The 11,680-nt window shown below is 34.3% G+C and overlaps 1 protein-coding gene across 9 annotated transcripts; it reads left to right on the forward strand.

Moving 5' to 3' along the window:
- The first annotated feature begins 2,025 nt into the window (after nucleotides 1-2,025).
- Nucleotides 2,026-10,845, forward strand: LOC147409946 (large ribosomal subunit protein uL3y-like). 9 transcript variants are annotated; one of them, XR_015175493.1, is made up of 11 exons: nucleotides 2,039-2,409; nucleotides 4,827-5,094; nucleotides 5,299-5,704; nucleotides 5,812-5,874; nucleotides 5,995-6,257; nucleotides 7,062-7,242; nucleotides 8,772-8,876; nucleotides 9,028-9,329; nucleotides 9,420-9,492; nucleotides 9,955-10,009; nucleotides 10,451-10,836. XR_015175493.1 is itself a non-coding variant. In XM_086432131.1 (6 exons), exons 1-3 carry the CDS (start codon nucleotides 7,718-7,720, stop codon nucleotides 9,270-9,272), a joined length of 663 nt encoding a protein of 220 aa, XP_086288257.1. In that variant the 5' UTR covers nucleotides 7,249-7,717; the 3' UTR covers nucleotides 9,273-9,329; nucleotides 9,420-9,492; nucleotides 9,955-10,009; nucleotides 10,451-10,845. The 9 variants fall into 9 exon arrangements, 2 of the variants coding, with proteins under 2 accessions (XP_086288257.1, XP_086288258.1); XR_015175494.1 differs by lacking the exon at nucleotides 7,062-7,242 and having other exon boundaries at nucleotides 2,040-2,409; nucleotides 5,995-6,255; nucleotides 10,451-10,834; XM_086432131.1 differs by lacking the exons at nucleotides 2,039-2,409; nucleotides 4,827-5,094; nucleotides 5,299-5,704; ... (1 more) ...; nucleotides 5,995-6,257; nucleotides 7,062-7,242 and adding an exon at nucleotides 7,249-8,030 and having other exon boundaries at nucleotides 10,451-10,845.
- Nucleotides 10,846-11,680: the final 835 nt, after the last annotated feature.

The raw sequence follows: 11,680 nt of genomic DNA on the forward strand, positions 1-11,680 counted from the left end.
TGGAAACCCAATACTGCGACAGTGGAAGAGGAAAGAATGGCATGGAAGAAAGTCTTCAGCCATGGTAAGAGAGACATGATCATTACTTATGACCCATCTTTCTCATTTGATTAGAACAAAAAAAAGATGATATTTTTCACAATAAATATAGTCCTTGAAAAATTTTTAATATAAAAAAAGGTGAGAATAAGTGCACAACAATGGAGAAATGCCCAAAATTCCTGCTCTATTTGGGAAAGAGCATGTTGTGTCAGTGGATGGTCACAATAAGTTATCCGGTTTTGAGAGAACATTTCTAAATGATTTGGTGTTTTGGTAGGGAGGAAAAGAAGCCAATCGATGCTACGTGCCCGGTTGTCATCTGCTGCTTCATCTTCTCTTGAAGATCTAGATGTTGCAAACAAAGTCTTCTTTCCTCCATTGAATGTAGGTTTTTATTTGCACTCATATTGATTTCAATTTATATAAAAATTAATTCAAATCAACAACTTTATAGAAAAATTTAAGTTCTCCAAGTATTACCTTTTTATATATTTGAGTACGGTTATTCTCTGAGTGTTTGGTGTTTTCGACATTTCTTGACTTGGACATTATTGTTCCCATAACAGCATAGACATGGTATCGTGTTAGCTTTTCACTTAGAGCTATCATATAATGGCCTTTTTGATAAATTGGTAGATGAACTTATATTTTAAATTGCCCCCTGACTGTAGATCTATTTCTCATTTACCTCATGTGACTCTAGTACATCAGTTTTCACTTCTATACAATATGGTTTTCAATTCAATGGGAATATTTGAAGCACTATGTATTTTGCTGTATTTTCAATAGAGTGTGCATCAATGCATTTAATTTTGTCTTTTTTAATGGAAATAAATGAATTCTAGGATCTTGATCTTGATATGTTTATGGCTCTCTATTGTGAAGGAAGTCCTGTGACAAAATCATTTCAGAGTTATGTGGAACTAAAGAAAGGCTTGAAGGATGTTGAAGCTTGGCCTAACATTGAGATGAGGCAACTTGGTCTCACCGATGAACAAAACTTACGCAGATTAATCTTCAATGAGGTTGGTGCAATTAGAAATGAGATGGAAGAAATTACCCATCTACTACTTGATCTTCAAGACCTAAATGAAGAGACCAAATTGACTCACAACACTAAAGTCTTACGAGGATTGAGATTGAATGGATTCCAACATGTTTACCATCCTTCGAAAGGTCAAAATCATTAAAGCAACAATAGAAATTGATTAATCCAATGTAACTATCGTAGTATATCAGTGGCCTATAGAGAAGGAAGTCTGGTAGACAAGATGACAATTTCAATCAAATTGAGAGATCGAATTGTCTCGAAGTGTAAAGAACGATTCAAGAGAAGTTACTTCAATATCATTGGCGAAGAAATGTATGAGGAGGTACAGATAAGATGGTTTTAAGCTGGCGGTGGACAAGTTGATTTCAACTGTATTCAAATGATATGGTTTTGAGTTCATTTGATTTTTCAATTTTTAACAATTGGTGATCTTATTTTATAATAAATTTAGTATTTGTAAAGTAGAAAATTTATTGAAATACTCATTTTGTCAGATGACACTACACAATTTTTTGATCTACAGCGGCGGTTATAACAGCGGATAATTTTATCCGATGCTATATGTACCTTTGTTGCAGCGGATAATTTTATCCGCCACTATATAAGTTCTTTTTTGCAGCGGATAATTTTATCCGCCTCTATAGGAGCCGCGCATACGAAAAAAAATCAATTCACATACATATAGTAGCGGAAACATATATCCACCACTAAAAAAGATTTTTTTTTTTTTTTCATTCAAAATTTTGTTTAGTGAGTTTTTTCATTTTTTTTAAAACTTAATATAATAGCGGATTATATTTTCCGCAGCAATAACTACAGCATTTTCATGTTTTTGGCAGCGGATAATTAGTTCTGCCGCGATAGAGACCCATTTATATTGAATTTTTACAAATGGCAGCGGATGATTGGTTCCGCCGCGATAGAGACCCATTCATATATGAAAGCCAATTTCATTTAAGAAGAAATGGCAGCGGATAAATGGTTCCGCCACAACAGAGTCCTATTCATATTGAAAAAAATTCCATTTATTTACAAATGGCAGCGGAGAAACCTATCCGTCTGTAAAAAAATTGAGGGAAAAAGAAATTTAACAGAGGATCCGTCCGTTTATCTACAAATGGCAGCGGAGAAAACCATCCGTCTGTATAAATCTTGCGGGAAAAATAAATTTGAGCGAGGAAAGAACGAGGCGCGAAAATCATTTTCCCTCTTCCCTCTCATTTTTCCCTTTGTTCCTTCGTCTCTATCACTCACTCTCGTTTTCTCTCTGCTGTTGGTGCTCACGATTACTTCTACAAGCTGGATTGCAGCATCTGGTAAGCTCTCTCTCTCTCTCTCTCTCTCTCTCTCTCTCGTTTCGATCTTTCATTTTTTGCAATTGGTACTCTAAAACCCATCAATTTATATCCGATCCTTCAACACCCATGGATTCAATCCGTAAAGACGACACAAATTTCAAACCCTAGAGTTCCATCGATTTCTTATTTGGATTTCTTCATGTAATTGTGATTTGTTAAACCCATTTCTTTTTTTTTTATATTATTATTATTAATTATTTGAATTTGTGTTGGATTGTTGTTGCTCTTTATGGCTCCAATGGAGGATTATAGATCTAATTTTTGAGATTGTGAAGGAGTTTTCAAGGTTTTTTGAGTGTCAAAATATTTTCAAACTCACTACCATATTAATATTTGGAACACCCCTTATTGGAACTATGCACAAAAGTTAGACTTATTGGTTGTTTAGAACCATTGGATTTGAGCATTTTCATCTGCTAACGTTATCTGTCTGATTGTAGCATTTTTTGGTAGTGAAATCTAACATTGTAACACACCAATCAGGTTGATTTTTTGTTGGGTTTGAAAGAGTGGAACATCTCATTTTTGCTTTTGGAGACCAAACTCTATTTCCATTTTTCTATTTATTTATAAGTATTCTCCAATATTGGAATCAAAGTAATTCTTCCTATGGATTTGCCTCGTGAAAATTCTACACTGATTGTCTTCTACTTTTTTCTTTTTTATATCAGATATGAATGTACTCATCTTTTAAAATAGTCAGTTTTTCATTGCCATTTATCTAACTTGGGAAACTTTTATAGGTATATATACGAATATGGGGTGCCTGATACAGCTTTACTCGAAAAAAGGAAATGATTAACTATCTAAAATTTAGTGTATTTATGTTATATGAAAATATTTAAGAAAGTTAGTCATATTTTTAAACCTTTTGGACAGGCTTGTTTGTGTTATTACTTATCAGGGCTTAAAGAATACATATTCACCTTTCTTGCTTTCGTGGTGATTTGTACAAAAAAAAAAGTGTTGTTTTTAAGAGAGTAAAGAATTTGTTCAACTCTATGAGGCCAAGATACCTTTGTATTTGTTGGTCATCCATCAATCTCTATATTTATGGTATCCATTTTTATGATTTTGTCTCTAGGTGTGGAAAAATCATATATGGGTTGTGCTAGTCCTATTGATTTTTTTGTTTTGTCTGATATGTAGGATGGAGTAGCCAAATATATTGGAAAAAAGAAATAGATTTTTGGTGAATCAAAGGGGGAAGTCACTTAACATAGGGAAGCTTTTTGGTGGAATGATGATGTTCAAAAAGCTGTCAAGTCCAAAAGAAGGGTAAAGTGAAGGACTAGAGGAGGTGAGAAAATTGTTTAACAACAGAATAGATTGAGAAAAACTTCAAAAAGGTGTAAAAATGCTAAAAAGGGAGGCAAAAATAGGGGTGAAGTGAAGGACTAGAGGAGGTGAGAAAGAATTAACAAATGAATAGATTGAGAAAAACTTCAAAAGGTATAAAAATGCTAAAAAGGTATGCAAAATAGGGGAAGAGTGAAGGACAATGTGTTGACATCATTGAGAATAAGGTTATCGAAAAATGATTTTGATATATGAAAAAAATAGGAATATCAGGAAACAATATGATATTGTTTTGTGTTGGGCAAGTTAGCCATTGAGGCTGTACCATGATAGTCATGATGATGAACAAAGAAAAGAGGTAGAAACTTCATATTGTCATTTTTGACCCTGAGAATTAGAGTACCTAGTACGTAGTTGGTGGGAATATGGGGAAGGAAATGAGCCTCCTTGAAGTTAAAACTTGGTGACTAAGATGGAGAGATGCTTTTGAAATGCTGTGTGACTGATGTCAGATCTTTTTTAAGAGTTTGTTAAAATGTTCTGATCTTTTTTAAGTGATTGTTTCAATCCATCATCGAGCATTCACGCATAAACATAGGAAGAGACTTTCCAAATAAATTACTTAAATGGTGTCAAATTCAACTATGTTCCAAGATTAAAATAAAATGGGTGATTAGAGAAACTATAGCATACATGCTTAAATGTGCACCTATAAAAAAGTATTATATGCTCAAAAATTTTATTTGTCTTCTTGTAGTTATTTGCTAGTATTGTAGTATTTAAGAGATTTCTATATAAAATTATAATTTTTCAACTTCATTAACAGTTGAGGGTTTAAATTTACTTACCTATTAAATGTGTTACACCTGTAACACAACTTGATGAAACTCTTCAATGGAACCTTGAGGTCATGAGTTTAATTTCAACTCACCATACAAGAAAGAAGATAAACAAATTATTAGAAAATCCCTCATGTCGATGCACTGTTATCAATTATTTGAGGGTTTTGGATTGATCATGTTGTTATTATGTACTCTTGTCATCCTTGCTGACCATTTCATATCGCTTTTTCACAGTAAGCACTCTTGGAATGTATGCAGAGATCAGGACTCTATATACCACACCAAGATAAAATTGCCTATGCTTTGTAAGTAAGGTCATCTGAGAGAGAGAAATTTCAAAAGCATCATAGGTGGGAAACAGAAAACATAGAAGACTTGGACCAATGTCCGATTCAAGACGAGAACATTATCGAGAAACCTGATCCACCAGCCATGACGTTGCTTCATTATTTTATCTCAAGATAACATATCTTTTTTAACTGATGTGCATACATGTGAAAAGGTAAATGTGTGTTTATTCTATGTATTTTGTTTTTATGTTTGTTTTTGGATGGTTTGCTTTGTGTACTATCATGTTAATTTTCTTTAACGTGGGAAACATTAAAATCTAAGAATTTTTTATGATACTTTCGTGTTTTCAACACATACATTTGGTGAAACATTTCAGTTTTTTTAGTGTCTATTTGGTTATTTTTTCTTTGATCAGAATGTCTTGCAAATGAGAGTGCTCGGAAACTGCAAAGAACAACATTGTGTGAGTTTCCCAATCTGTTTGTTGAAGATATGTTGGTGTGTCCTAATCGGTATGATAGTGAGCTAGAAAGTCTCTAGTTTTCGTGAAAGTTCGTGGATTGATCTAAAAGTGGAAGCAGGTTCAGAAGCAACCATAAACTCAGCTGCAGCCGTTGCAGAAGCAGTAACAACAGTCTCAAAGCTCTTCTAAAGGAAGCGGGAAGTGGAGGAAAAAACTACTATTTCTGTTTCTTTTGTCTGGGGTGATTGGGTCCATATGGTTATTTTGATTCATAAACAAGAGTACAATTTTGTAGATGACAGAGATGCTTGCCAACATGTGTGATGAGAGGGCCCGGATGTTGCAAGATCAGTTCAATGTAAGCATAAACCTTGTCCATGCCTTGGTCATTCTCATCTCAACCTTCTACAATTAATCAGGTTATTCTATCTTTTAACCCAAATTTTGGTTTCATTCATTTTTCAGATCTTTTAGGTAGGAATCATGAAGACCCAATAAAATTAATTGATAAGAGTCATGAAGCATTAGGTAATACCCTTTGCACGTAATTACATAGATGAGGATCGAGGTTGGCATGTCTTTGGTTTCAATATTGTATTGTAGGAATTATGATGTTGACTCTCTCTTTTCCACAAAAAACTTTTGCAGCGTATATAGAAAGAACAGGTTTTGAAAGGCCACTAACTAGTGGAGTTGCTTACGCTTTGAAAGCTCTGCATTCTGAGAGAGCAATTTGAGAAGCTGCACAAATGGACAATAAAGAAAATGAAGACAGAGGACCAATCCCCAGTTCAAGATTACATTCTTGAGAAGTTGGATCCTTCACCCATCCACTATGAATATGCACCTATTATATTCTCCCAAGAAACTGTCTCCCATATTGTCTCCTTTGATATGATGTCTGGCAAGGTGTGCTTTCTTTTCATTGCAATTTTGTTTATTTTTTTTACTCTTATTTTAAAATAGGGGTAATAGATGGGGAAATCTAATGCTGGAGCATATATGCAATAACATAGTATGTGTTCATGTGTGTGTGTATGCATAGTTGTACAATCCGTTCCATTTCCATATATGAAGGACTGTCATTAATGAAGGGGTGACATATAACTGTGTAACGTCTTTCATAGTGTCTTCACAAGATCTAATAACATATAGCTAAAAATTTCTTAAATTTTCATAAAATTCCTTCAACTGTGAGAAGTATGTGGGTATCTATAATAGAGGTGCCAAGCCATAGATAGCTTCATGGAGTTCCTTATTAGGTACTACTACTTATCGAAATGTTTGTGAAATAGAAACCTTATATTGCTGTCTAAATGAGATTAATTCTTTTATTTTATTTTATGTTTTCAGTTAGCTTCCTTTCATTCAGTGGATACTTGAACAAGACCCCATCATCCAAAATTGCTTAGTTTTATCATTGCCATGGTTCTGAAATACCAAATGTATTGTTTTTAATTGAGGGTATTTTATGGACTGCTTATGTGTTTGGTGGGCATTATATTATGACCTGCTTATGCCTTTCACTCAATAGTTTGTGGATTCTTGATTACACACTCTTTTCTAAAGTTATCATCTTCATTTCTTAGCTATGAGCACATTTCTTGGTGCTTGACATGGATACAAGGTGTCTGACATGATACCTTTTGATCGGTATTCTTACATTCGTAAAGCGGATTTTAGATTTTCATTGCTGATGTTCTGCATTAGCGGAGTGTGTGAGGCTGCAGACTACAGTCCCCGAAGGTTATCAACTCCTAATCGAGTCCATGGCCAGTGCCTCTTCATACTGCATGCCTTCTTGCCTTCCATCGTGCCATTGAAGTTCGACCTTTCAATTGCACTAAAAGTGTCCTTGAACTGGCAAAGGAACCATCACATTTCTGTGTGGATGAGGTAAATGTATGTGGTCAAACATTATATGTATGCCATTTCTTCTTCCAATTGGTGTGAATATTTATTTTCCCCTAGTGGAGTTTATTTCTAAAAACATAACTAGAGGTCTTTCATGTTTGAGCTTATAATTCTCTGGTTATGTGGTCCTCTTTGGCTTCTAGCAAACTTTATTTAGGGCCCATTAGGATGGAACATGAAATATGGCTGATGTTATTTTTTAATGAGCCCCAACTGTGATTTGAATTCATTTGCATGGCTATACCCATTTTCTATTTGAAATTCATATGGAGGTCTTAAAATACAGTTTGCCCTGTTATAGGGGAAATGTGCTTTCTCTCTATAAATGTTAACTCCAATTTCATTTGCACTATGGAGTCTAGTTCTTGTTCAAATGTGGCTTAGTGTCATAGGTACGTTTTGAATAAAAGATTTAAGGCATCGTATAAAACTGTCCCTTTTACTCTTTCTTTTAGTTATGCATTATATGGTTGGGCTAAGATCGTCAAATATGGGCTTTTTTCACATAGTGTGTGTGGCCAAGGGCCTCCAATCTTTCTCATTGAGCTGGCCAGCAGCATTTGTTGTTCTTCACGCAGTTTATTTCTTCATCCACTATATATTTGCTCGTCAGGCAGCTCATATTGGAGCCTTGTACTTTTCATTTCTTGCCATGCACTTGGCTTCTGGTGTGCCTGGTGTATTGGCAGCACTAACAGTGGTGTTCAATTCATGTCTTTTTGGTGCAATAACACCTTATTATAGTGGTTGTGCTGCAGCTTATTATGGAGGTACATCCTTTTCTCTATAAAATATTTGGTTTTTTATTTTATTTTTATTTTATTTTTTTATGCTTGTTTTCAAATTAATTTCTCTTTTTTCAGTCTCCTAGGATTTAATAACCGTTTCCACGCATTCTTTTATCATATCTCATAATCGTATAACTTCTTTTTGGGTAATTTCCGTTCATGTTGTAGTGGCATAGAAAATGGCCCTTTAGCCATTCATATTTTTCACATTTTTCCAAACTGCTCCTACACTATCTCTTAGTTGGTCATAATAAAACATCATGCACGAACCATTGTTGGTTGTAAAATAATTTTTAGAAGTCAAGTTTCAAAGCGTGATGTTGGAAAAGATTCATAACAATTTTATATTTAAAATAAGAAGATAACTTTTGAAAAAACATATTTATCATGTGGATCATTGTAAAGATCTCAGAGAACTTTCTAATGGAATAATTTTTATCATATATCACCTAACTTCTGGGAAGTTTTGTCTTATGTAAAATTCTGAACGAAAGAGGCACATGGAGTCGCAACATGGTTGCTTGAAAATATTGTAAATTTTACAAGGAAATCTTTGTGGTTGTGGCCCTTTCTATGCTTTTAATTGATAATATTCAGGGTATTCACGAATAGTATAACAGTGACAAGGACATTTTCTACAGATTCTAGATCTATTGTTTATTGTTTTATGACAAGGTTGCCACTTTTTACTTTCTAACTCCTCGCTCAATGGGATTCATGCAGTGAGGGCCTTTCCTAAGGATGACCCAACAAAACCTTGTAGATTGACTGCATTTATGGGATACAGGTTGACTCACATTGTGAGAGATGTTGATAAACCTGGATCTAGTGAGCCTTTTCTCATTTATAGTCATTCTTGATCCAAGACCCACTCATTCTGACGCTGATGATGCTCTTGAATTTTATAATATATCTTTCTAAATTATGTTCATGTACTACTTACTATGTTGTACTTACAAATTCCTTTCTTTTAACACAGAGCTTCACAAGAAAGAAACACGTGAGGCAGTGACTATAATAGAGACACCACTTATGATCATCGTTGGAGTTGTTGGTTATGTGAAAACTCCTTGTGGCCTTCGTTCTTTGAACACTGTTTGGGCTCAACATCTTAATGAGGAAGTGAAGAGGAGATTTTACAAGGACTGGTGTAAGTTGAAGAAGAAGGCATTCACCAAGTATTCAAAGAAATATGAAACTGAAGAAGGGAAGAAAGATATTTAGTCCTAACTGAAGAAACTGAAGTACTGTTCTGTAATTCGTCTTTTGGCTCATACCCAGGTATTCCTTCTCTTCTTGAGCTTATTTAGTCTCTTTTACATATTGAGATGACCATATTTATATTTTACATCCCCATTTGTGGTTTTATAGATTAGAAAGATGAAGGGACTAAAGCAGAAGAAAGCTCACCTTATCGATGTAACCAGAGCATAGGACCTATTATGTAAGATGGTTTATGTTTCTATTAGTTCGGGTCAAATAGGTAGACATTGATGTAGCATAGTCAGTTTTAATTTTTGTTGGTAATCGGCTAATGGGATAATATTAACATTTTTCTTATGAAAAGGTTCAGCATAACCAATGTTCCATTTGTCAAAAACAATGATCAATGAAAGATAAGTTTTAGTCAAATGTAAACAAGTAATGTATTATTGACTTAGATGCTCAAGCCTAAGCTCGAAGTTACTTAGGACATGGGTGTGTATTGATCATTAGATATATCTTTAGGATGCATTGACACCTGATAGAGTCTTGAACAAAGTGATTTGATGTGTACGTGCGTGTGTGCACATATATTGTGTGCATAAACACACCATTTGTCAAGTGATATGTGAGCTTGCATAAATTGAACATGATCATAAGTATGCTGTGTGATCCACTTTTAAAGTTGTAGTCCTTGTTGCAGATCTATGGTGATTTAGAGGGAAAACTAAAACAGATGACCCTGCCATAGGTTGAGGGTAAGTGGTAGAACTTGTCATTTTCTATTGTCACTTAATATATTTTTGTACTTAGTATAAATTTTTCACTTATACAATTGCCATTATGATGGAATCAGTCACCTATGCATTTTTTTAGGTTTTTATAACTAAGACACTGAATTCAGCCACCAACAATAACCAACAGAAATAAGTGCTTGTTTCTACATTGATTTCTAAGATTACACCTAGAAAATACACTATGCACACTCCCTAGTCAGGATCCATGGCTACTTCTTCCCCTTAAAAGCTCTGGAACTCAAAAGTAGGCTATTTGCCCCCTTTCTTTAAAAGATGTGTTGGTTCATGGGGCAAGGTAACTATGATTTAATCTTTAACTATGGTCACACTTCTTTAACTATGATTTTTTTCTTTTACTTTATCAACTATGATTTTGATAATATTTTCCTTTTTTTTATGCAGGGTTACCAGGGACCAATATTTGAGTACTAAAGAGTTCATTAATGTTGTTATAGAGGAGCTGAGAGCAAGACTATTGGGGAAAGCAAAGTTGTAAACCCCTATCCAATTTAATAATATATGCACATAAAACACATTTAGAAAGCAATCATTCTCTTATGCCTGTTCTGTCTCTATCTGCATTATTCTCTTATCGTTGATCATTGTTGCCGATTTTGTTTAATATCATTTCATACAGATTATATCATTGTTTGGTAGTATCCACATGTTTCTGAATGTTTGTTACTAGAAAAATTAGTGTTGCACAATGGGGTTTTGTTCCTGTTGATGAGCGGATGCAAATAACTGATAAAGATGGCAATATGGTCTGTGATAAATTTTCTTAATGAGTTTGCAGTTTTTGATATCTGTTTCCAACAATTACTGATATGGTGCTTTAATATGTAGGTTCCTCATTTGTACTGCATCGGTGATGCAAATATGTGATATATTTATGAAAATGCTTTAATCATGTCATTCTTCTCTATCTCTTCACTCTATTTCTGAAAATGTTGTTCAGTTCAGGAAGGGTTTCTTCCCGCCTCTGGGGGAGAGAGCAAGTAATACTGGAATCTTCCGGAAACAAACCAATTCCGATAGAGGGAGGGGAAGCGATATTGAATAGATGAGTGGGTTGATAGGGAGGGCCGGCCGGAAATCAAAGAGAAGTGAGTGGGATCAGGAGACGCCTAGATAATTCTTCAATTTCTTTGAAATATTGTTTAATGCAATATCTGCTCTCTTAAGGAGACCTCGTGATTATGTTGCTTTCTCTCTCTCTTTGGTGATTCCATGTGCTTTGATGTCAGATTACTTGATCAGTTCACAACCTGAGTTGCACCCTAGATGACTTGTGTTACAATTATCTTAATGTGTTGTCCACCAAGATTGTTTAGCTCCAATTCTATTTGAAGTTCATATTGGTTAATGACAGATCTTAATTAGTTGCTCCATGCATTAATAGTTTGATATATATATAAAATGTTTAAACTGTTCTATCCACCGAGCCACTATTTAGCTTGAATTCTATTTTAATCATCAAAACTTTTATACTCTTAACTTTCTAATGAGACAGAAATGATATTTTTATTGAAGAAACATTATACTCTTTTTTCGTTAAGTTTGTAAATATCTTTCTCACTCTCTTTTGTGCTCAACCCATTATATTATCATGCACCGATATTTTGCCTTGTT

Source organism: Akebia trifoliata, chromosome 2 (assembly GCF_017979445.1).
Source record: "Akebia trifoliata isolate Shusen 1 chromosome 2, ASM1797944v1, whole genome shotgun sequence".
Lineage (NCBI taxonomy): Eukaryota > Viridiplantae > Streptophyta > Magnoliopsida > Ranunculales > Lardizabalaceae > Akebia > Akebia trifoliata.